At 40.7% G+C, this 27,591-nt stretch overlaps 1 protein-coding gene across 1 annotated transcript in view; it reads right to left on the bottom strand.

The window, feature by feature from the left end:
- PALS1 (protein associated with LIN7 1, MAGUK p55 family member) overlaps window positions 1-27,591 on the bottom strand; it is a 197,850-nt gene that overhangs the window by 55,579 nt on the left and 114,680 nt on the right. Inside the window, exons 7-8 of the mRNA XM_089681487.1 lie at window positions 23,023-23,100; window positions 10,839-11,022 (exon numbers count right to left, since the gene is read on the bottom strand). Coding sequence (XP_089537613.1) covers window positions 10,839-11,022; window positions 23,023-23,100 — 262 coding nt within the window. The remainder of the gene's footprint in view (window positions 1-10,838; window positions 11,023-23,022; window positions 23,101-27,591) is intronic.

Genomic DNA, 27,591 nt, shown 5'->3' with positions numbered 1-27,591 from the left:
AATTACTCCGTAATTCAAACACTGTATGCAAATGAAATATATAGATATATATAAATATAATATAAATATATATAACTCCCCGTGTCACATCAACAGAATGAATGAAATAGAAATGTTAATAGTTTATTTTTATCAATTACCAAATGGAAAGCAAATGAACAGAAGATAAATACAAATTAAATCAATATCTGGTGTGACCACCCTTTGCCTTCAAAACTACATCAATTCTTCTAGGTACACTGAGTTTTTGAAGGAACTCGGCAGGTAGATTTCTCCTAACATGTTGGAGAGCTACATATCTTCTGTGGATGAAGGCTGTCTAAAATCCTTCTGTCTCTTCATGTAATCCCAGACAGACTCCATAATGTTGAGAACAGGGCTCTGTGGAAGCCAAACCATCACTTCCAAGACTCCTTGTTCTTCTTTATGCTGAAGATAGTTCATAACGACGTTGGCTATATGTTTGGGGTCGTTGTCCTCCTGCAGAATAACTTTGGGACCAATCACACACCTCTATGGTGGTATGGCATGATGGATAAGTATTTCCCTGTATTTCTCAGTATTAAGGACATCATCGATCCTGACCAAATCTCAAACTCCATTTGCAGAAATGCAGTCCCAAACGTGCAAGGAACCTTCATCATGCTTTAGTGTTGCCTGCAAGCACTCATTGTACTGCTCTCCAGCCCTTCAGAGGACAAACTTTCTCCTGCTACAGCCAAATATTTCAAATTTTGGCTCATCAGTCCAGGGCACCTGGTGCATTTTTTCTGCACCACAATACCTTTGTTTTCATGCATAATTGAGTCTGTTTGCCTTGTTTCCATGTTCTATGTACAAGAACATAGGAACTGGGGTGCATAAAAATGGCAGCAGATGCTCTGGACTGATGAGCCAAAATTTGGAATATATGGCTGTAGCAGGAGGCAATTTGGCTGACAAACCTCTTCACACAACACCGAGGAACAGGCTGTGTCAGCCGAAAATAGCCCTGTCGGCATTTTGCTGATAGGAAAAATGTATCCGATACAGGTGCCAATACGGGGGGCTGTGTGTACTGCAGATTTGGGGGAGATGGTAGAGGGGGGACATTTAAATGCAGGAGAGGAGCAGTGTACACACACAGTGAGCTACCGCTAAATGTCACTGCCGGTTTTTAAATATAATTACCTGCTTTTTTTTTCCTTCACTAAAACTCCAAGAAGTTAATCTCTCCACTGCTAAAGGAAATAAAGGGGCTGAGTCGCCCCTTTGTTGCCTTTAGCGGCAGTGTGAATAACAGCTTCTTCTTGGGGCTATAATGAAGGGAAAAAAAACCAAAAAAACACAAAAAAAAAACTGCGTTTTTTAAAAACCAGCACTGACATAGTGGCAGCCAGTGAGGGAGCCTGAGTGTATACACTGCTCCCTCAATGTATGCACTGCTCCTTTCCTGCCCCTTCCTTGCACACACTGACCCCCCCACAAAGCGGACCTGTCACTCATATTGGTCCCCTACGTGATAGAAATAAAATCACAAGTTAAAATAAATCAATAGAAATACACATTAAAAGTAAGAAAAAAATGTGAGCCTCCCCACACACGCAGACATTTCGGTTTTCGGCCACGTACATTCAGAATTTTTAGTATCGGTTTCGGCACCGTAACTTTAATTTCGGTACACCAATTACTAAAGGGATATGCCTTGTTCAAATTTCATGTCTGAGGTTTACAACCACTTTACACTTAGAAACTGAAAGACAGAAGCTTGCAATGCACACCTGCTCCAGATTCTTGCTGCTTCAGTTTTAATAAATCTCCCTCTCTGCATTTTCACTGATCTTTTAATTTCAATAACCAGAGAATAATAATTCTGCTAGACTAAAATGCAAAAAATGGTGATCAATTGATGACAATGCTAACGTAAATACAATAATTTTAGAAGTATAGAGTCATTTGAAAAAGGAAGTACACCCCATGGAAATATATTTCAACAGGCAAACTTTAGATCTTCATTCAAAATAGTGCCTACAGATAAAGGTGATACACAAATAAAATACAGGACTTTTGAATCATTAAGTCATCAAACAAGTAAAACGTGGGAGTAGAAAATACACCAATGGCCTCCTCAAAAGCTGGCAGTGACCACTTTAGCAGAAATTAATTCTTGTTGACATTTTGCATAAATTCCCACCAGTCTCAGCCATTGACCACTTTTTGACCACTCCTTCATGCAAAATTCCTTTACTTGCAATATGTGTGTAGGTTTCATTGCATAAACTGCCCGTTTAAAATTCTTCTGGATTTGTTAGTGTGCTTCAGTCCATTATTGTGTAAAGAAATCCACTTCTGGTTCAATTTTAACTTTCAGATAAAAGGTATCACATTCTTTTTCTCCCAATTACTTTTTTATTGGAGGTTTTAACAGTTTACAAGCCACAAAACCAAACCAACGAAAAAATATAATCATACAATCTGACATTTGACTCCCCATGAGAGACAATAATATTCTTACACACACGGTATCAGATAAATTCTGAGGAAGCAATAGTACTGATACAGCATTCCAAGGCATGAAAGTTGATACATAGTAACGGAACGGAATACACTTAGACTTCTCATATCTAAAGTGAGGTATAGAACATTTATACAACCCTCTTAAACATAGCTTAGAGACCACTACAGTATGAAGCATACAAGCGAAAAAAAGCAAGTCATGCTCCCATCAGTCTTGCCTTCCTACCAAAGGGCATCACCATATAATTCTGTTACTCTAGTAAAAGTATAACTCCGAACAGACACCATAGTTCTAAATCAACAAGCATTGTAGAATGCACAGGGACACAAGAGATAAGGGGGGTGAGCCTGGAGTTTGAAACCATGGATCCCAGATCTTATTAAATTTGAAGGGAGTACCTCACTTCTTCAGGATATGTTCCTCTTCCATCAAGTTAGAATTAAAATTTGTCCACCATTCTTCAAATGTAGGGGGTGTGGGTGTAAGCCATTTTAATAATTTACATTTACATGCCAGAAAAAAAGTCTAGTAATAGCGATTCTGGCCTGGGACATATATACTTCATCAAGGAACCCTAGTACACATGTCATAGGATCATTATTCAAAGCCACTTGAAATGCTTGATTAATATTGTGAAGGACAACACTCCAGTAGTGCACTAGCTTGAAGCATTTCCAAAATATACGTAGATGGTCTGCAGGTGCTCCCCCACATGGAGGGCAATTCGGGGTCTCTCTGCAGTGCCACTTAAACAACCTGCGGGGTGTTCTGTGAGCCCTATGAATTAGAAAAAGTTGTGAATATCTCCAAGTAGGAGAGATAGATACCAAGGGGACCTGTTCCAAAATTGAGCGCCAAAGCTCCCCGTCTAAAGTGGATATATCTGTTGACCATTCACATCTTCCCAGTAACTGCAAGTTACCCTGAGCGTTAACCAAGAGAGATTTATATAAAATAAGACCCTTCTTATTAGTGGAGGTTGCTAATTAGTCAATAAGTGGGGTCGGGATCAACATAAATACTGTTGACTTGGCTTGAACAGCAAGGGCATGACGTATCTAAAGATACTGAAAAAATCAGCAAGATGAGATGTTAAATTCCTCATGTAAATCTTTAAAGGACCTCAGCTGGTTATTATTGTACAGCTGGTATAAAAAGAGGACCGTTCTAGAGGACCATCCTGCAAAACCCTGCAGTTTGCCTAGCTCATTCAGTCTTCTCCCTTCCCAAATGGGGTGGTATCTAGAGATGCCATCGTATCTCATAGGTCGCTTAATTTCATTCCATACATTAGCCATAAGTATCAGTGAAGGGTATTGTGAGCAGCTTCAAAACCCACCCGTGTCCAGTTGGGCAATCAGGTGATATTTGTTTCGAAAAGATGTAGCTGGGCTGCTAGGAAATACAGTTTGGCAGATGGGACCGCCAGTCCTCCCCCATCCTTAGGCAGCTGTAAAATGTGAAATCGAATTCTGGGTTGTATTCCCTTTCAAATCAAATTTCAATAAAGAGAGTAAATTTACTTAAACCACTTTATGTTACCCATATCTATGAATTGTGTAAAATACAGAACGGCTGGCGAGCCCAGATCATTTTAATGAGGTCTGTGTGACCCACAACAGACAATGGGAGTTTACACTACACCTTACTCTTAGTTTTAAATTTCTCCAACAATAGATGCAGATTATGTTTCAAATAATGTTGTACCCTCCGGTGTACCCAGACTCCTAGAAATTTTAAGGCCGAGACAATTTTTATTTGTTGGGCACCTGGGGGATCTCCACCTGCTGACCATCTAAGGGGAGAAGTACTGATTTGTACCAGTAAATTACGATCCTAAAAAGGATCCAAATATAGTAATAGTAGACATAAGAGAAGAATGGGACCCGTCAGTATCGCCCAAAAAGAGTAGGGCATCGTCAGCATAGAGAGTGATTTTATCTCCAAATTTTCCTTTCTAAAACAGACTGGTGTTCGAATACAGGATGGCCATGTGATCCATTAATCTCCCAACTAATAAAGTGGTCTCCCAAGCCAAAGAGGCTTAATACCTTCCCATAGATAGGGCCACTCGATGCTATCAAACGCTTTGGCCGCATCCAGCAATAAGATGGCCCTATGGACCATATTATAGAGGGTAATTGTTGGTTTAAAAATAATCTACGGATATTAACAGCCGTTGATCTGATGGGTATAAATCCCGATTGGTCGTTGTGGATCAGGTATTGCATAACCTTACCCAAGTGATTGGCCATCACTTTTGCGAGAATCTTAATGTCCTAGTGCAGTAAAGAAATTGAACAGTAGGAATCAGAGAGCAAACACCCTTTTCCAGATTTTGTAAGCACAATGATACCCGCCACATTCATAGACTCTGGCAGACAGTGGAGATCGAAAGCTGAGTTTAACACCTCCAATAGTTCCGGTAATAAGATGTCCCAGAAGCGTTTCTAAATTTCAGAAGGTAGGCCATCTAACCCTGGGGCCTTGTCTCGGCTACTGCTTTGTCCAATTCTTCAAGTGTAATGGGGGAGTTCAGGAGCTTCCCATCAGACACAGTTAAGAGAAGGAGCTTGAGGGCATCTAAAAATTTCAGATAATAAATGTGGTGAATATAGTACCTTACTGCAATACAAATCTTTGTAAAAAGGAGTGAAACGCTCCAATAATTTCTTTTGGATCCTGTGTAAGTGCCCCAGAAGCGTTATTGAGATCCAGCAATAACCGCCAGTAAGTGGCCAGTGTTTTCACCATCAGCAAAGTATTGACATTTGGTATAAAATTGCTTACTATCTGCCTTCCCAAACACTCATTTTTTTAAGCAGCAGCCCTCACAAGTACGCTTTCATGGCATCCCACACACCAAGTGGGGAGGCTGTCCCTTTATTAAGTCGGAAAAAAATCAGTAAGGTATCCCTGTATAGCATTACTCCGCGGAAGCACTTGTAACCAGAAGGGACTAACTCTCCAATAAGTATGATTACATGAATGGGAAATTTGGAGTTTAAGTACTAGGGGGAGTGATCTGATAAACCCCTGGGTCAGTAAGAAATATCAATGACATAGGGTATGATAAGGTCAGACCCCAAGGCCAAATCTATTCAAGAAAGAAACTGATACGTACTAGAACACCATGAGTATTGAAGGGCTGTGGGATTATGCAGCCTCCAAATATCCCAAAGGCTCAATTCAGTAAACTGGTGATAAAAAGGGGTCTCGGTTTGTGATCCCACTGGGCTACGATCCACACAAGGATTACACATGACATTAAAGTCCCCTACTACCAGAAAGGTAACAAGGTAGCTATCACCCTGAGTAGTTAACTACTGTAGGGGGTGGCACATAGATATTTCCTAGCAGACAATGAAAATGATCAGCAGAACAGGCTAAAAAGACATATCGCCTAGTAGGATCTGTTATTGCTTGTCAAAATGCACCTTACTCGAGATCAGAGTGCTGGCTCCTCTAGCATAAGAATGGTGTAAAATTCTTCTTGTTAAAGGTATCCAGTAACCACTGCTCGATATAAGCAGTGGGATTGCAGCCATCAATTTTTTTGGGCAGGTCTAAAATCCTGACGTTATTTCTCTGTAGGTGGTTCCTCATGTCAGCAATTCGATTAGCATGACATTGAACTATATTAGTAGCATCATCCTCCATGGAACTCACTCTGCCTTCCAGTGCCTTCCTTTTTGAACATCATGGCAGATAAGCACTATATCTTCTCTAAGGAGCTGGAACTGAGTATTAAGAGCAGTCAGTGAAGTATTGCAGAGAGTGGGTTCAGGAGGGAAATCCCACAGTGCAGCAGGTGTCTCTTCAGCCCAATCACTCCTCCTTGCATCAAGCTGTGCATGTCTCCCGTTGCCCCCGGTGTTGGTATGTAGGGCCTAGAAGAAGGACTCGCCAGTAGTCAGCACGGATGGGTCACCTGGCAGCTCCATGGCTGAGGCGGAAGCCTCATGTTTCTGTTGCTCCTCAGTGGGCACACGGGCAAACAGCTCCAGCTGCGCTCCGGCTTCCTTGCTTCTATCCTGTGGAGCACGAGGAGAGAGCAGGTCGGCGCCATCTTGGCCATTCCAGACCAGCGCTCGGCCTCTTCTCTGTTCCTTCTATTCATAGCGCTAGTCATGGGACGCCGCAACAGGGTGGCCTGGAAGACGGAGAAGCCCAAAGCACCATGTAAAGTAGCTTGAAGGAAGCTATAGAGCTGATAGTAAGCAGAGTTTTGGCAGCAGCTAAAGGCTCAGTGTATTCTCACATCAGCCGCTTGGCCACACCCCATGGTATCACATTCTGATCAAGCACATATGATGCACAATTCATAGTTAACCTGAAGACTGTAGACTGCCCAGGCCCTGAATCAGCAAATTATTTTACAGGATTTATATAGCGCCAACAGTTTGCTCAGCGCTGTACAATATAATGGGAGACAATACCGCAACAATACAGTGCAATACAAGAGGGTTAGGAGGGCCCTGCTCCTTGGAGCTTACATTCTAAGAGGGAGGGGCTAGTGGTACAAAAAGTAACTGTGGGGGATGGACTGGTAGGAGTAGAAGATTCCATTATTAGCTGAGGGCAGGATAGGCTTTCCTGAAGAGATAGGTTTTCAGAGATCGCCTAAAAGTGAGCAGAGTAGGCGATCGTCTGATAAATTGGGGTAGTGAGTCCCAGAGGATTGGGGAAGCTCTGGAGAAGTCCTGGAGACGAGCATGGGAGGAGGAGACAAGGGAGCTAGAGAGTAGGAGGTTGTGCGAGGAGCGGAGAGTATGGTTTGGGTGATATTTGGAGACAAGACTGGTGATGTAATTTGGGGCAGAGTTATAAATGGCTTTATATGTTATTGTTAATGTTTTGAACTTTATTTGTCGGGCAATGCAAATCAGTGCCAAAATGTAAGATTCCTCAAGAGTTTTAGCATTGCCCTCTTCACTGCCAAAATTATTTTCTTCCATGCATTTTCAACATAACATTTTAGGCATTAAAGTGTTACTAAATCTAGGACCCTGCATTCACTATATCTGCTCTCCCACAGTATACAAAAAATGGAAGTGCAATTATTTTTGTAAATATAAACTGCTAATTACCTTTTCTCATCAGCAGTTAGAGCAGTCTTCTGAATTCTATCAGTGTCAAGCCGAGCACTGGTTAAAGCTTGTAAGAGGAGTTTTCTTTCTGCTGTAGGAGGATGCAAAACCCCTAACCCTCTGTCTGGACAGTGCTGATTGGCCCTGTGCTGATCACATGCACTCTTCCAAGAAAAGAAAAAACCTTTCTAGCAATACACACTAAACTGAGGATGTGCATGTGGCTATGGTCTGTCAGGAGGTTATCAGGAGATAAGACATGGACATTTGAACAAGAGAAGAGGCAGAGAAAACAGGATCAAAATGCCTTTTTATATACTGCAGAGGATTAACTCAAAGCTGCAGGTGCCAGTAAAATGGCAAAAAACTATGGTACCCCAAACAGTCTATCGATGACAATTCAAAAGCCTTTACAGGTAATTAATTCAGAGTTAAAGTGATTGCAAAGGTTCTTTTTAATAATTTTTTTGGTTTTTGCACAGAGCAGCCTCAGTCCTCCTCTTCTGGAGTCCCCCTTGGCTTCTCTTCCAGAACCACTTTGCAATGGGGGCACTTGTGATGGCTTAATCCCGAGCAGCACTGTGTGCATCTATTAATGCACACAATACTGCACAGCGTGGCCCCACCCCACAAATCCCTTTTCACTGCATTTGATTGAAAGCATCAGGAGCCAAGGGCTCGGATCCCGAAAGTGCTCAGAGCTGAGCACTTCCATGTTAATTTTTCCACAGAGTGAATTAGTAAACAAACGTTCATTAATCTAACCCTTTGCTGCTCCATCCTCTGCTCCGGGAACACAAGGAGGACAAATATTCCTAAAACACAAACACATTAAGATAATTTTATCTCCCAGCTGCTATAGTTTTTTTTTTTTTACAGGCTGGCACTGTGACTGATTTAATACATCAATAGAAACAAAATGGTTAGCTCTTGGGCTAAATTTGCTGGGCTGCCCAGTCCTGGACAAGTTTGTATTAGTTTGACATGTATGCCACTTGAGGATTATTTTCTTTACAGTGGAAAACTTACTTTCAAATAATTTGACTATCTTTTTAAATTCCTTGTCATACTCTTGGCCAACCATAAACTTCTTTCTATAGATCTTAGATCGCTCTTTTTTGATCTAGGCATGACGACTAGATTGTAAGCTTCAAGGAGCAGGGCCCTCCTATCCCTCTTGTATTGAACTGTATGGTCTCCCTTTATATTGTACAGCGCTGAGCAAAATGCTGGCGCTATATAAATCCTGTACAATAATAATAATGACACCACACTTGTAAATAGCAAAGAGAACACCAGACCCTAGATATCCAAGGTTTTAATAAGACAGTTTCCAACTATACACTATCTTTTAAGGTTCTTATTATTGTCACCTATTCTGCAACAGTAGATGCCAATTTCAAGGATTTTGAAGTAGTGGCAAATGTAGGGTATATGTTTACCATTAGATAAATCCAAGAATTAATACAGCATTGACAATTTTATGTGTCAGTGTCTATCACCTTTTCTGTAGACATTATTTAAAAGATGATCTAATGTTTGTTCAAATATGTAACAAAAAAAAGGAAAGAAAGCGAAAAGAAGAGTTTTCCTGGGGTGTACGTAGTTTCTTTTTTTTACATGACTATAATATACGTAGTGCTACTCCTGTGGGAGCCGCACGAATGCTGTCCAGATGTTCCTGAAAAGCTTTGCCCCACAGCCAGGCACATAGGCTCATTCACACGTTTGTTCAATGACCAATTGAGGGGTGTTGTTTTATTTTTGGAAAACTTTGATAGGGATGTGGAAATAAGTGGGATACTCCAAAAACAGAAACTATGTACAGTTGAGGACATAAGGTATTCTTTTGAATAAGCTAAGACGAAGTCCGTGCTTAAAACAAACAATAGACTTCAGCTTTAAGGCAGCAGTTGTAGTAGTAGTAAAATTAGTAGTCGCAAACTAGAGCAGTGTTTCTCAACCATTTTTCAGTCAAGGCACCCTTTAAGATCCCACACAATCTCGAGGCACCCCATTCTAAAATGTAAAGAACGAAACAAATCATTTTTTGTAACGCAGCAACATCCACACAAGTAGGACACCCAACATTAGAAGTGGTTTATTCTTTCAAAGCTATTGCACCTTTGCACATATATTCGACCGTTCCTGTTCTCCCTCACTCAGCTAAAGTGACCACAGTGCTGATGGAGAGGGGCTAGAAAGTGGTAAATTGGTATTCAGGTGACTGACGTCTTCCTTATCAACAAATTACATCATCGGTTGTTAGGATGCCAACGGCTGGCCCCCCACAGTGCCCAAGGTTGTAATGCTGCACAATACAAACTTGTGGTTTGTGTAACAAAAAGGCAGGCTTAATCCACTTGCTGTCTCATTTACAGTTTTTGGGGAATTTGGAGCAATTTTTCCAAGGCACCCCTGAAGAACCCAGAAGGCACCTTTGTTGAAAAAGGCTGAACTAGAACAGAGTCCTTTTAGATAGGAAATTAAGTGGACAAAGCTCTTTGGAACAACAGCTGATGTCCTCTTTAGCTAGACCTGCACCAGATGTGGTTAAGTAGCACACAGTCTCCAAGATCCTTTAGGGGTGTCTGTACTCACAAGGCCCAAGAAGAGACGGTTGCCTTCCTCCATCATATCAGACCAGATTTTCAATCGATAGCCCCTCAGTCAGCCTTAGCAGAACACAGATCTCAGCATTCAGGACATCAGGTCACCCACCTGAGGCTTAAGGCAGTAGAAAAAGCAGTATTGCCTGGGAGGGCAGCATGCCCTCTACAGGCTGAAACAATTCTATACAGGAAAGACACAGAGCCCAGTTTGCTCACTGAATATATACAGTTACCCAGCATGCCCTCAGAACCTCTCTCTGGGATAGGCCAGGGCTGTATCAATATTCATGTTGCCATCAGCATAGCTCCACACATTTTACAGAAGCTACTCAAGCCTTCTGGATTCAGAGGGAGTTATCAGCTTGGCTGCACCTGATCAAACTGAACAAACCTAACTAGCAGAACACAGCAGCACTGATTATGCTTGCAGTGTGCAAGTTATGCTTTTACCTCGCAACAATTACAACTACACTGTGACAACTAACTTTACCTATCAAAATACAAACTAAATCTATCTAAACCTAGCACCTATCTGGGATAGTACTACATCTATATAGATGATAAACAGGTTTGTGGTAAGGTATATAGTTTATGAAGCCATCACCAAATTCCTAAAGGCATTCCTAAACAAAACATTACCTGGCACAAGCCCTGCAAGAGGCTGATTATCTTCATCTCCATCCCTGTAAGCCTGCCACCAATTTGGGTCATCCTGGCTGATGATATGAAGAATATCTCCTTTCTGGAAGGATAGACCCAGTTCCCGGCATGGCACATATGGGTCATCAGTAGGATCATAGTCAAAATGTGCTTTCACGTGTATCTTTGCAAAAAAATAAATAAATAAAGTTTAATTATATATGCATGATAAGTAAGAAAGTGTAAGAAAATGCAGAATGTGTAAGTATAATTAACTGGTAAATCAAAACTGCAATCTAGTTTATACATAAAGGGCAAATCATGACATTTACAGATGCAAGTACACATAAGCTCTACAAAGGAAGCAAGCACTCATGCACAATTATACCAAGCTGAAAAGTCAAATGCAGATGCTCAGCAAACACTTGATTTGTAGTGCATTAAAGAGAACAGACTGCAGACCTGATCTCTGAGGTTGTAGTTCTAATCCATTTCTATTATTCTATAGCATATAATTTTATCAGTTTACAAATTTATCAGAGCTGAAAAAATTTTTTTTATAGTGGTAAGAGATAATTTCCTAATATTGGACTTTTTGTCTAGTAGTTGCCAGTAATACGAAAGGTTCCAGTTATGTCAACCATAGATTGCCCAATTATAATTGTAGAAGATGTAACCTGAATACAGTAATAGGGAGATGATAAAGATGTGATTGAACCAATATACAATTTTCTTCCCTCTTCTATAATCCATTCTCCAGCTCTGTACTATAGCCAAACTTCAAGAAAGATAAAAGAGTAGCACTTGTACAACTGCTACTAGGAAAGGCAAACCTCACCAACTGACTGCTTTCCTGAGAGATCTTCCTGTCTACGTGCAACCAAAGTCATGCTTAGCATAAAAACTGAAAATGTAACAAGAAGCAATACTTAGGCTGGAAGAATAAAAATACAATGGAAAAATAAAACAGAAATGAAAGGGAGCCTGGCCTAGCTATAGAGTCGAAAGGAATCCGGCAGCTTTACCAGCCGGAGGAGTCTATGCCCAAAAGGCAGAAAGACTCACGTCGCATCAACCGTCTCAGTTTTCTCTCTTTTTAGAGTACAAGGGCAGATGATAGGGATTCCGGCAAACTAACACCCATGTGACTTCTTGCCCCAGCTGCAACAGAGGAGAAAAGATCAAACTAGTCAACATATTGCTCCCACTGACAGAAACTTCAGTCCGAGACAGGCACACTCACTTTGCTAATCCATGCCCCTTTCCTTCCATGAGGCATCGTGCCTTCCAGCTCAGCATTATTAAGGTCTCCAACACCTTAACAGAGCAACATATGGGCTATATTTTACACATTGCTGACAAAGGTAGAAATTGAGTCTCTAGCCAAATGCATCTAAGCAGGCCTAAAATTGAGAACTAGAGGAGGTAAGAAAACAAGCAGTTGGAAGCAGTTTAGGAATCTCAATGCAAGAGATAATTCCGTGCATGCCTGTACGGAAGGTGGCATTACCTGTAAGCACTGTAACCATGTCTGTCCATGTAGCTACAGCAAAATCTGACCCTAAGTCCTCAGTCAGGGTAATTCTTAATTCCTTACTGAAGAAACTGCATGAGACAGAGCTAGAACTAAACATAGTGCAGGGCCCACACAACACAGAACATTCTCTGATCTGTCCATTTTTTCAAGAAATTATGAACTTGCAAGGCTTGCTGAGGGGGCAATTTAATTTCAGTTGCACCACCACTCATAGGCTACCAGAGCCCTTCACACTTTACACATAAGAAACCTACTAAAGTCACTAATCTACCCAATTTCAGAGCCTAACGACCACATATAAAGAGTTGGGACACTTTTTCCCCATACATGTAAGAAGAATCAACAAGTCATATTTTATTCATTCACCATTTGTGCTACTGACCCCCATTCAGTTCCTCGAAATGGAAGTGATTTTATTTCTGACCTGCATGGATTTCCCCTAGAAACAAATACCCACACCACTGCACAAGAGAGCTTGGCATCTACGCAGAGACCAGTGAAGCCAGAAATGGCTATCATGATGTGTGACAGTCCACACACTGAAGGAACCCTCAGTGGGAACCCCTGCTAGCTAGTGTTTAACCACTTCAATATCGGGCACTTTTACCCCCTTCCTGCCCAGGCCAATTTTCAGATTTCAGCACTCTCACACTTTGAATGACAATTGCGTGGTCATGAAACACTGTACCCAAACTAACATTTTATCATTTTCTTCACACAACTTGAGCTTTCTTTTGGTGGTATTTATTCACCACTGGGGTTTTTATTTTTTGCTAAATCAACAAAAAAAGACCGACATTTTTAAAAAAAATACCCACGTTTTTCTTTGTTTCTGTTATAACAGTTTGCAAATAAATAATGGTTCTTCATAGAATCCAAGATGTATTCTGCTACATTTCTTTGGTGAAAATAACCCACAGAGTATTATTTAGTCTGTAGGAAGGTTAAAGAGTTCACAAACTATGGGATAGATCTGAAAATTGATCAATCCTGACATAATGACATCTAATTTCTTAAAGCCCAAATGTCAAAACAGTACAAATATCCCCCAAATGACCCCTTTTTGCAAAGTAGACAGTCTGACGTATTTCATAAGAGGTATGGCGAGTTTTTTTTTAAGTTGTAATTTTTTTGTCATAATTTTTCAGAAAATGAAATAAAAAAAAATTATTTTCACAAATTTTTTTTTTACATACTGTCACCAGTGCAGTACAGAGTCAGCATATAACTGGTGTGGCGGTGATCAGGGACACTGATTGGTGACAATATGAAAAAAAAAAAAGATAATTTTTTTTTTAATTTCTTATAAACTTTTTTCTTTTTTTAAATTGCGCTATGACCAAAGTAGTAACATTGTACTACTTTGGGGAAGTGATAAGCTTTCATTTTTTTTTTTTTTTACACAATTTGCTTGCTTATAGCAAAGAACTTCTTTGCTATAAGCAAGCATTTAACTGAATGAAATCGATTCATTCAGGGTTTTTTTTGTTGTGGTTAGCTGTGATTGGCCACAGCTAATCACATGACACAGATGGGCTGTGATTGGTCCAGCCTGTGCATGTGATCGCTGTGACCATTCACAGCTAGACACACTTGTATACAGTGGATGGCGTGAAAGGAAGCCATCCATTGTATACAACTGTCATGTGACCTGCTGTGATTGGTCACAGCAGGTCACATGGTACTGGGAACAGGGCTGGTACACAGATCTGTCTTCCGCCATGTACACGGCTGGTGACAGATCTAGCCACAGCGCGACCCTGCGGGCACGCGCATTGTGCAATCCGGGAAGGACATCATATGATACCCTCCCTGAGGGACGAAGTATTCGCCCAGCTGTCATTTGACCATAGGCCGGGCGGCAAGTGCTTAACACCCGGCCACAGGTCCAATATTTCTCATGTATCATGCTAACTAAAAGGAAAATACATCTGGCAGTCTGCCAGCTTTTACATGCTTGCAGATCTTGGGATTATATGAATGACACACTTGTGTAAAAGATCTCAGTGTCTCAGTCAAGCATATTTCTGGATAGTTGCAACAACTGTCATACTTGCTGTCCTTTTCCTTTTTATATGAAATATTTATTACAGGTACTTCTATACCACCATCAATTTACGCAGCACTTTATTTATATATACACATACACACACACATATACACGCACACACACACAGGTGAAACTCGAAAAATTACAATATCGTGCAAAAGTTCATTTATTTCAGTAATGCAACTTAAAATGAGAAACTAATATATGAGATAGACTCATTACATGCAAAGCAAGATAGTTCAAGCCGTGATTTGTCATAATTGTGATGATTATGGCTTACAGCTCATGAAAACCCCAAATCCACAATCTCAGAAAATTAGATTACATGCAATCAATAAAACAAGGATTGTACATAGAACAATATCAGACCTCTGAAAAGTATAACCAGGCATATGTACTCGGTACTTGGTTTGGGCCCCTTTTGCAGCAATTACTGCCTCAATGCGGCGTGGCATGGAAGCTATCAGCCTGTGGCACTGCTGAGGTGTTATGGAAGACCAGGATGCTTCAAAAGCGGCCTTCAGCTCTTCACAGTACAGTAATCCCCCGTTCATTGAACCAGGTTTTCTTGTTTTTGGCAGTGTGGGCAGGTGCCAAGCCCTGCTGGAAAATTACGTCAGCATCCCCATAAAGCTCGTCTGCGGAAGGAAGCATGAAGTGCTCCAAAATCTCCTGGTAGACGGCTGTGTTGACCCTGGACTTAATGAAGCACAGTGGAGCAACACCAGCAGATGACATGGCTCCCCAAATCAACACAGACTGGAAACTTCACACTGGACTTCAAGCATCTTGCAGTGTGTGCCTCTCCATTCTTCCTCCATACTCTGGGTCCTTGGGTTCCAAATGATCCCCTCATGTTTTGCATTGTATTGTTGTTGTTCTGTCACATGTTCTGTCCCCCTTTGTAATACACAGCGCTGAGCGAACTATTGTCGCTTTATAAATACTGTATAATAATAATAATAAAATAAAGTTGCTCTCATCAGAAAAGAGGACTTTGGACCACTGAGCAACAGACCAGGTCTGTCATCCCTGCTGCTTGTGCACCTTTTTCTTCCACACTTTTCCCTTCCACATAACTTTATATTAATGTGCTTTGATACAGCACTTTGGGAGCATCCAACTTCTTTTGCAATTACCTTTTGAGGCTTTCCCTTCTTATGGAGGGTGTCAGTGATGGTTTTCTGCACAAATGTCAAGTCAGCAGTCTTTCCCATGATTGTGATTCCTACTGAACCAGACTAAGAGACCATTTAAAGGCTCAGGAACCCTTTGAAGGTGTTATGGCTTAATTAGCTGATTAGAGTGGGACACTTTGAGCCTAGAATATTGCACCTTTTCACAATATTCTCATTTTCTGAGATTGTGGATCTGGGGTTTTCATGAGGTGTAAGCCATAATCATCACAATTATGACAAATCACGGCTTGAACTATCTTGCTTTGCATGTAATGAGTCTATCTCATATATTAGTTTCACCTTTTAAGTTGCAATACTGAAATAAATTTACTTTTGCACAATATTCTGAGTGTGAGTGTGTGAGTGTGTGTGAGTGTGTGTGTTACATTCACATCAGTCCCTAATACATACACATACAAGGGCTAATTTGGACCAGAGCCAATTAACCTACACCAGCATGTCTTTGGAGTGTGGGAGGAAACCGAAGGACCTGGTGGAAACCCACATAGGCACAGGGAGAACATACAAACTCAGGTGGTGGGATTCGAACCAACGACCCTAGTACTGCCAGGCGGAAGTGCTAATTATTTAGTCACTGTATGTATGTATGTATGTATATATATATATATATATACACATACATACACATATATATATATATATATATATATATATATATATATATATACACACACACACACACACACACACACCTGTGCCGAGTATGATATGCAGGCAGACGCTTACAATGTTGCCATTTTCCACTACTGGCATCATATAGGTGTGGGCTTTGTGAACTCTGCTCATTCTTCAACCCTTTGTCTTACTCTACATGCATTCATTGATTTTTTTTCCTATAAAAACAATACTGTTGCCCTGATTTCAAGTAGCCTGAAGGACAATGTATGAAAAGAGCTCTTGGGATATGTAGTTGTGGGAGATCATTCCTACCCCAAAAGAAATTAAGCTCCCAGATGCTTCCCCTGGTGAGAGAGAGGAAGCCATTTCTTTCTACAGGAACAAGGTAAAATAAAGAATAATGCTGGGACATGCTCTAATGGGGGAAGTGAGGTTCAGGGTTACATTTGGGTAATGCCAGAACATAATGTTTAGCCACTTCCAACCAGCCTATTGTAAAATGTCGGGACTTTCCACATTCCGGGTGGACGTCATGTGACATCCTCCCGAAACGCACCTTGTGCACGGCTGGACTGTGGGCACGATCTGTCACCTCCTGCGTCCACCGGTCACAGCCGATGACAGACCACCGTACCAGCACCATGTGATCACTGTGACCAATCACAGCAGATCACATGACAACTGTAAACAATGAATGGCTTCGATTGTGTTGCTAGCTGTGATTAGTCACAGTAAACACATGGTACAGAAAGGGCCAATCACAGCCCATCTGTACCATTTGATTAGCTGTTGCCAATCACAGCTAATCACAACAAAACACACTGAATGAAACAATTTCATTCAGTAAAAATGCTTGCTTATAGCAATGAAATTCATTGCTATAAGCAGCCATAATGTGTAAAAAAAAAAATACTGATCACTTCCCCAGAGTAGTACAACGTTACTATGGTAACATTGTATTGCTCTGGTTACAGTGTGTTAAAAAAAAAAAATCATAAAAAAATTACATAAATTACAAAAAAGAAAAAACTGAATAAAACATTTATTTTTTGGTACTGTCACCAGTAAGTGTCCCTAATCACTGCCACACCAGTTATATGATGATGTTGTACTGCACTAGTGACAGTATGCAAAAATAAAATGTGACCTTTTTTTAATTTCATTTTCCAAAAAATTATGACAAAAAATTACAACTTCAAAAAAAAAAAAAAACTCGCCACGCCTCTTACTAAATAACTCGGACTTTCTACTTTCTGCTTTGCAAAACATTTTTGGACCTCAAGAAATTAGACTGGCTGTCAGATATATACCATAGTTTGTGGACTCTATAACTTTCCTACAGACTAAATAACAAATACTGATTTGGGTTATTTTCACCAAAGAAATGTAGCAGAATACATCTTGGCCTAAATTTATGAACAATTATTTATTTGCAAAATTTTAAACAAAATGCAACTTTTTTTTTAACAAACAAAATTGTGGGTTATTTTTCAAAATTTTGATCTTTTTCAGTTAATTCAACAAAAAAGAAAAAACCCAATGGTGATTAAATACTACCAAAAGAAAGCTATAATTGTGTGAACAAAATTATAAAAATTTAGTTTGGGTACAGCGTTGCATGACTGTGCAATTGTCATTCAAAGTGAGAGAGCGCTGAAAGCTGAAAACTGCTCAGGGCAGGAAAGGGGTAAAAGTGCCCTGTATTTAACTGGTTAAATCAGCTACTCGGGAGTAGAAGTTTTTATAACTGATGTACAATAAAATAAAATAAAAAACCTGTATATGCTGCAACACTCCAGTTTACTTGCCTATTGTATATACTATAACTAATACATATTTTAAGAAAAACATTTGCATGTATACTTTTCTATTTTTGTACACTCTGATATTACATGACTAGTAAAAGAAATAAAAACAGATGCATTTACATATAGATTTTTGTTACCTGTACATACAGTACATTAATGGTTTTTAAATCACCATGCTATGACTATTGATGTCCCTTAAAAAAGGGAAAACGTACATGTAAAGAACAGTAGAGTAATTTAATAACTGAAAGTCAATCTTGATTACCGTAATTAACATGCCTTTACAAGTTAAGAAGATTAGCACACTATTTTAAGGACAAAGAAGGCCCTTCCATGCATAGACAGATGCTAGAGGGCAATACATTTTAGCTCATTTCTAACTATTCAAGCTAAACTGGAAATAAATGGATTATATACACAAACATTATAAGATAAGCCTTAGTGCATTTCTGCAGATAGAACCCACAGCATCATGTAATATTTGCACATATTTTACCCCTTAGTACATGGGAAATTTTAAAGGCTAAGTACAATTTCATACAAAACTGAAACACAAAATCGATCCAGACAACTTTGTCAATAATAAAATAGAACCTCTCTTTTCATTCTGCAAAACAACTTTTCATGCTGTCCAGTCTTTACTGAGCCACCACAATGTTTACAGTGGCTATGGCTCTGCAGCCTATAGAAAAAAGGGCAACTATACAGGGACAGAGAAATGTGGCAGCAAGCAATAGCCATTCTAATGCTGAGCCCCTTCCTCTGCACTACATAGGGGCGGTCTAAACTGACTGTAAGAGAGCAAGATCTGTTGCAAACCTTGTGCAGGCTAGATTGCGTGAAAAGGTTCCAGTAAATAGAGTTAATGTGGTTGTAAACCTCAGACATGAAATATGACATGAAATATGAACAAAGCGTACAGTGTGTACCTGACTCGATTAAAAGGACTATATTTTTTTTCTGTCTGCATCGTTCCTCTACTATCGGCATGAACCACTTCTGACACGTTTTCCTGACACCAAGAGAAAAATGGTGACAAGGGAGGGCTCTCCAGCAGATTGACAGCTTTGGCTCTGTTCTCCTAAGCTGTGTGGAGGGGTCTGCCCCTTCAATCAGCTCCCAGAACTCTCCTCCCTGAGTTATGCAGAGTGCAACTTCAGCTCTCTGCCCCTTTTTTATAGAACACTCAGAGAAGAGAAGACTGTATATAAACAGGTACATCTTATGTACGAGGATTTGTTTAATCTCTGTGTATCACCTGGGGCCAGTCACTTCAAAGGGTATATTTGAGGGTTAACAACCACTTTAAAGTGTTCCAATTTTTGTCAGCAAGGCAGATTAGGGCATACATTATATTTTTGGATGTGTGCAAGTATGAAAGAGCTTTTAGATATTTATAGATAGATATTAATATATTAATTAAATATATAATATAGTATAAAGACAATTGTATATAGTACAGAGGCCAACCCAGAAATACAAATCCATTGTTTGTATTTCCGGGTTGGCCTCTGTGTCTGTGCTGCAAGGTTCCCAGAGGATAACACCGACAGTGAATATGTGAGGATCAGTGCCTGAGAGACCCCCTGAGGGAAAATTGAAGTAGTACATCTTGCAATATCATTATCAATATCATTATTCCAGGAAGTATACCATCACTGGAAATTTCCTCATTTATCCAATTTAGGATAAAAAGCTGTTTTAGCCTAATCACAAGTTGGGCTATATTTAAGGTGACAGCATATATAAGAAAGGTGTACCTGATTGTTCAGACTATAATCACGGAGTGGACACAATATTGGATTTTTTATTTTTTCATTTTTATATTTTTTTGGACACTTTTGTGATTGTTTTATATTATAATTTTTGGACACTTTTTTGGACACTTTATTATTATATATATTGATTTTGAATATTCACATATAACAATTATTGCACATATATATTTTTTCTTGATATTCAATATAGCTTTGATTTATCACTATATACAATTGTATTTATATTTGGATCACTATATATATGGTCACATATAATATTCACTGAGACATCAATAGCAATATTTAGTAATTTGTTCACTTATTTTATTTAATTGTGTGGAGCGTGACACTAATTATATATTTAATTAGTCATTTTGCACAGGCATATGAGTATATATATATATATATATATATATATATATATATATATATATATATATATATGTCACAGTGTCAGTGAACCACTATAATTTATTTTATTTAATTTTCACTAATTTATTTATGCACAGTAATTAACTTTACCATAGTAGCTCGCAAGCACCATATAATTTTATAACCTTTTTTATAATATAGATATAACAGAAAAGTGGTTGTATGAATTATTTGAAATCTTGAGTATATTTTAGTGCAAATTTATCAACTTCTGTTAATATATTTTTGCTGAAAGTATGAGCTATAAGGATTTAAAATGGTTGTAAAGGTTTAAGGTTTTTACCTTAAACTAATTCTCTGCATTAAGGTAACAAACATTCCATGGTCAGCCCCTATCACACTTAGCTGAGCCCTACCTCGATCCAGTGCTGTGCCTGAGAGCAGTGGCGCTGCGCCCTCTCTCTCCTCCCAGGATTCAGAGGCAGCAGCAAGAGCCATTACCTCCTGCTGCTATTAATCAAATCCTGTGCGGAGGTCCAGCACAAGATCGAGCCCACACGAGTGCCCTCATAGCAAGCAGTTTGCTATGGGGGCACTGGGAAGGAGGAGAAGCCAGGAGCACCAGTCAGGGACTCCAGAAGAGGAGGATCAGGGCTGCTCTGTGCAACACCACTGTACAGAGCAGGTAAAAATGATGTTTTTTATTTAAAAAAATAACTTGACAATCACTTTACCGTCGTAAGCTTCACTGGGAAAGAGACTAATGTGACGGATATGCTCTCTACGAGTCAATATGAAATAACACAATTCATTATGTGTGGATGATACCATGTGCTTTAAAGTACAGAGAGGTGGCTGTGGAAACCTATCAATAATGAATGGAAATCAGAAATGTATACTATTATTGTTGTTAAACAATGTATCTAAAGTAGTAAATTGTCACTGTCAAAGACTGCAGACACTACAAGAAATGATGGTCAGAAACTGTGGACATACTACAGGTTTGTTTGGAGACTGGAGGCTTGCTGCACAAAACAGTGAGAAACTGCATGCAGGATACAGTGAGGAACAGAAGAATTTGAACACCCTGCGATTTTGCAAGTTCTCCCACTTAGAAATCATGGAGGGGTCTGAAATTCACATTGTAGGTGCATTCCCACTCTGAGAGACAGAATTAAAAAAAAAACAAAAATACAGGAATCACATTGTATGATTTTTAAAGAATTTATTTGTCTTGCACTGCTGAACATAAGTATTTGAACACCTGAGAAAATCAGTGTTAATATTTGGCACAGAAGCCTTTGTTTGCAATTACGGAGGTCAAACGTTTCCTGTCGTTCTTGCCCAGGTTTGCACACACTGCAACAGGGATTTTGGCCCACTCCCCCACACAGATCTCCTCTAGATCTGTCAGGTTCCGGGGCTGTCGCTGAGCAATACGGAGTTTCAGCTCCTTCCAAAGATGTTCTATTGGATTTAGGTCTGGAGACTGGCTAGACCACTCCAGAACTTTGATATGCTTCTTACAGAGCCACTCCTTGTTTATCCTGGCTGTGTGCTTCAGGTTGTTGTCATGTTGGAAGACCCAGCCACGACCCATCTTCAATGCTCTGACTGAGGAGGTTGTTGCTCAAAATCTCACAATAAATGGCCCCATTCATCCTCTCCTTAATACAGTGCAGTCGTCCTGTCCCCTTCGCAGAAAAGCACCCCCAAAGCATGATGTTACCACCCCATGCTTCACAGTAGGGATGGTGTTCTTGGGATGCAACTAATCCTTCTTTTTCCTCCAAACACGACGAGTGACGTTTAGACCAAAAAGTTCAACTTTGGTCTCATCTGACCACATGACGTTCTCCCATGCCTCCTCTGGATCATCCAGATGGTCATTGGCAAACTTCAGACAGGCCTGGACATGTGATGACTTGAGCAGGGGAACCTTCCGTGCAATGCATGATTTGAAACCATGACGGCGTAGTGTTCTACCGACAGTGGCCTTTGAAACTGTGGTCCCAGCTCTCTTCATGTCATTGACCAGCTCCTCCCTTGTGGTTCTGGGCTGATTCCCCACCTTTCTTATCATCAGTGATACCCCACGAGGTGAGATCTTGCATGGAGCCCCAGTCCGAGGGAGACTGACAGTCGTCTTTAGCCTCTTCCATTTTCTAACAATTGCTCCAACAGTTGATCTCTTTTCACCAAGCTGCTTGGCAATTGCCCCGTAGCCCTTTCCAGCCTTGTGGAGGTCCACAATTTTGTCTCTGGTGTCTTTTGACAGCTCTTTGGTCTTGCCCATGGCAGTAGTTGGCGTCTGACTGTGGGGTGGACAGGTGTCTTTAAAGAGCTCAGAAAGGTGCTACTAAGTTAGATTAATAAGTGGTGTAGAGGTGGACGTTTTAGGCACAGTCTTTGAGAGTCAGAATTCTTGCTTTTTTTTTTTAGGTGTTCAAATACTTATGTTCAGCAGTGCAAGACAAATACATTCTTTAAAAATCATACAATGTGATTTCCTGAATTTTTTTTTTAATTCTGTCTCTCAGAGTGGGAATGCACCTACAATGTGAATTTCAGACCCCTCCATGATTTCTAAGTGGGAGAACTTGCAAAATCGCAGGGTGTTCAAATACTTCTGTTCCTCACTGTACATGAAGCTAGAACAGATCAGTGCCATTATGCCTTTTCAAATCAATGCTTCCAATATAGAGCGCCGGGGTCCAAGGGCAACAAAACAAATACCAAAGGGCTGGCGTGTAGCCTTTGTGCCACAATTTGGGCACCGGGGATATAACCAATAATGAAACAAAATTCTTACACACACACAGAAAATAGTAATGAAAACTTACCACAGTGTCTCTTGCTGGTGGAGCCTTTGTCTGCTGACTTGGAATGAGTACAAAAGATAGTGTCCCATGCATTTCAGCCTAGAAAAAAAACACAAACAATAACAGATTAAATATTACGCACATTCAGTCTTATGAATCAATCTCAACAAGATAAAAATTTCCATGGCACTGTCTGAATGGGGAGAAAGGCACACTTAGCACTGGCAATGATGGTGGTTTAAATCATGCCATCTTATATTTAAAAGGCTCCACTAGTTAGGTATCCCAGTAGTAGACAATGTCTTCAGGCTCCTCCCAAAATAAGGGCATCATCTTCCGTATTGCAAAAAACAATCAGGTAAGCATGATATAGTCTCTAAGAATTGTTATGGCCTTCGCTATGGGCTTTAAAAATCTTGTGAAAAGATCTTTGTAACGGAACCGGAACCCAGACCGCACTGAGTTTTTCCGTTATAGCACAACTTCCCCTGTCCGAACACCATCCACGGACCACACCCTTGAAATCCCTCAGGAAAATAGACAATACCCAGATCTTACTAAAACAGGAAGCCAACAACTCTTTATTTTACACAAACAACATGTTTTATACAGAGGGCGGGGAAACACAACCAGGAACAGGAAATACATCATCAGCCCGCCCCATCCCACCCAGACACAGAACAATGGGATGAAACACATGGTAAAGGACATTGACCAACCCCCACACCAATACACAAACAGTACATCCCATAATAGTTGGCTGGACAGGCAGACACAGCACAATGGGGGGAAGCACATGGCAAACAGACAATGGACAGCCATGTGGGCTAGACAAAGGAACACACATTATACACAAGACTCAGACATTCACATACACACCCTGTACCCCTTAAACAGGCACAGGGTGGGTTAAACATAATGATTTGGGGAGATGATACAGAGGTCCCCCCACCCCCAAAAGTCACTCCCGTCACAATCTTAAAACACTAACATCCTGGAGATAGATACAATTTACCACAATCCACACAAATTCCAAATAGTATTTTTTTCTGTACCAGCCATAAAATCCTTTTTGCTGGTAGTCTATTTGGGGACTGTATTCTTCAAAATGTAGGTATAGCTAGATTGGACTCTATATAAATCAAAGAGGCAAAGCCCCATCTAGTTGTTTTACTTAAGCATCTGCAGACAAAATTAGTAGTAGCAAAGTAGTGAATAACAGGAGAAGGCCGAAATAACCTTCCATTACAAAAATTCTAATCTCTCTAGATATTGTTTCACTACAAGTCTGGGCACAAGTAAGGGCCATTCAGAATGATGAACAGAAAATGTATCTTCCTAAGGAAGCAAGACAACAGCCCTTACAACATAAAGTGTCAATTTCCATGAAATGACCAGAGCCAGACAAAAGAAGAAAAAAAAAAAAGTACAACGACCTCTTTAAAGCAGTAGTAAACTGCAAGAAAAAAATCTTCACCCAGCAAGAGTATAATGTGCTAGTATGCATTGCATACTAGCACACTATGAAAGCCTTGCCTTAAAACGAAGCCCTCCAAGCACACTGACAGGGCTTCCATCTTCTTTCCAGGTTTGCGGGCTCCGGGCAAAGATGGCACTACAGTGGCACAGCTCTCTCAATGGACGGCATGCTGCCATCCTGGAAGACTCCGGAAAGATCGTTACCTAAGTAATCATGGTTTTCCTAAAGCGTCTTCCAGGACAGCTACATGAGAGGATAAAAAAAAAAAAAAACATTCCCACCTCAGGGAGGGACCATTACCCTTAGAAATATCCTTCTAAAGGCCAAGTCCTAGGTAGAAAGAAGTTCCACATAGTAGTGTTTAACAAAGCCATGGTTATGCGACCAAACTGCTGCTCTGGAAATGTCTTCCCATGAACCACCTGCTCTTTCTGCCCTGGAGGCTGATAAGGCTCTTGTAGAATGTGCACCTAATCTGGAAGGAGGCTGCTGGCCCAAGCTCTTGTACGCACACAATCTAGTTTCACGAACCCATCTGACAATAGAACTTTTTGAATCACAAAGACCCTTTCTAGGTCCACTGAAAAGAACCAGAAGATGGCTAGATTTTTTGAAATCTCTGGTCACTCTCAAATATTCTAACAAACATCTTCTGACATCTAAAAAAACTAAATGTCTCTTTCTCATTCCTAGAGGACCTGCAGAAACAAGGCAAAGTATCTGAGAACGGTGAAAATCTTATGAAACTTTAGTAGGGTACATAGGATCAGGTCTTAAAACTACCCTGTCCTCCAAAACGGTTAAATAAGGACCCTTCCAAGAAAAAGACGGCCATCTTACCAGAAAGACTCTTTAACCACCTCCCGCCAAATATAAGGATGTTTATTGCCAAAATTGCCACAGATTTTTGAAAATAGCCACCTCAATATCAACATGTTTCTTTAACCGCCTCCTGCCGGCCATATAAGGAAATGACGGGCGCAAGGCGGTTCTCTCTTTCTGGGAGGACGTCATCGTCCTCCCACTCTAACCATGTGTGCGCAGATCCGGGGGTGCTCAGAGCGGCTATCACCGATCAACGGAAAAAGTCGAAGACGTCGGCTCTGTCATGTGATCAGCTGTGTCCAATCACAGCTGATCGCATGTAAATAAGGAAATGCCGGTTATCAGCATTTCTCTCCTCACAAGCTGTTACACTGACAGCTTGTGAGGACAGGAGAGCCGGTAATCGGCATTTCTCAGAGGGGACATGTACACTGATCATCAGAGCACTGATGATCAGTGTAGCCCCATCAATGCCACCTGCCAGTGCCCATCAATGCCACATATCAGTGCCTAGCAGTGCATATCAATGATACATATCAGTGCCCATCTGAGCTGCCTTTCAGTGCCGCCTATCAGTGCAAGTCAGTGCCGCCTATCAGTACCATATATGAGTGCTGCCTTTCAGTGCCTATCAGTGATGCCTGTCAATGTCCATCAGTGCCACCTACCAGTGCCTCCTATCAGTGCCCATCAGTGCAGCCTCATTAGCGCACATCAGTGAAGGAGACAAATAACTTATTTACAACATTTTATAACAGAAGCTAAGGAAAAACTTTTTTTCAAAATTTTCAGTTGTTTTTGAGATGTTTAGCAAAAAAAACCCAGAGGTGATTAAATACCACCAAAAGAAATTTCATATGGGTACAGTGTTGCATAACCGCGCAACTGTCATTCAAAGTGTGACAGCACTGAAAGCTGAAAATTGGCCTGGACAGGAAGGGGGTACAAGTGCCCTGTAGGCAAGTGGTTAAAGAACAATCTGATAAGGGCTCAAACTGAGCTTTCGTAAGAGTGTCCAAGACTAAGGACAGATCCCACAGAGGAACCATTTTAAGCATCCTAGGAGTTTGTCTCTCCCTAGCCACTAGAAACCTTCTAAAAAGAGAATCCTCAGCCAATCTTTGATCCAAAAATACGGACAAGGCTGCCACCTGTACCTTCAAGGTAATGACTGCCAAACCCCTATCCACCGCCTGCAAAAAATCTAGCACTACAGGAATAGAAGTATCCAACCTCCCTGATCTAGATCTCTAAGAATGAAAGGTTCTTCAAACCTTCACATACATTTTTCTAGTGCAACTCTTCCTATTGTTTAGAAGGGTCTGAATTACTTTCTCAACATCCCTTGGATTTGAGGATCAGCCCTTCTGCCTCCAGGCCATCAGTCGGAAAAGACGAGGGTTGGGGTGGCCCTTGGAGAAGTATATCCAAACGGTCGGGGAGAATCCAGGGAGGGGACACCGACCGGAACAAAAGGATCGCAAACCAACTAATTTTGGACCAGTATGGAACTATGAGAATCACTTGGCAGTCTTCCAGGGTGATCTTCTGAACAACCAAAGAATTGCCAGCGGATGAAACACATAAGATAGATTTTGGGGCTAATGCAAGGCCGAACAGTAGTGACTGAAATTGCGAGTGCTGTACTCCCTTCTCTGAATCAATTGCAAATCTCAGATATTTCTGGTGATCTTGATGCATAGGAACATGGAGGTAGGCATCTTGCAAATCCAGAGAGGTCATGAAGACTTCCTGGAATAGCAGATTCCTCACAGTGAAAATATTCTCCATTCGAAACCTCTTGTAAACAAGATGACAGTTCAGGCCCTTTAGATTGATGCTTATCCTGATCCCACCTGAACTTTTTTTTTACCAGAAATATATGAAAATAGTAACCCTGGAAACTAAATTCTACTGGTACTGGAACAACGGCCCCCTGAGAAGCCAAATGTGAGATAACCTCTACAAGGGATTTCTGTCCCTTAGCAGTTTTGTTGCCAAAAAAAGTTGGGGAGGGGGAAACGCAAAATTCTAGTTTGTATCACCCTCTTATAATTTGAAGAACAAAGGGACCTATCCCCCTTTGTCCCGAAACGTCTGAAAAAAGGGATAACCTGCCGCCCACCCAGGGCCTTGCGTCACTTGTCGGTTTTGGGAGCGGGATCTCCAAAGGTAAACAAGGCCCCCCCCCCCTTTTCCTTTGGTCTTGTCAAAAGCCCAACGCTTTCTTCCCAGATGAGACTTCTTGGGGTCAAACTGACTTTTCACTTGCTTACCCTGAAAGG

Source organism: Staurois parvus, unplaced genomic scaffold (genome assembly GCF_062004578.1).
Source record: "Staurois parvus isolate SC_StPar_1 unplaced genomic scaffold, SC_StPar_1.0 ptg000267l, whole genome shotgun sequence".
NCBI lineage: Eukaryota > Metazoa > Chordata > Amphibia > Anura > Ranidae > Staurois > Staurois parvus.
Note: the sequence above shows the minus strand (reverse complement) of the source record. Positions and strands in the feature narration are given on the sequence as shown.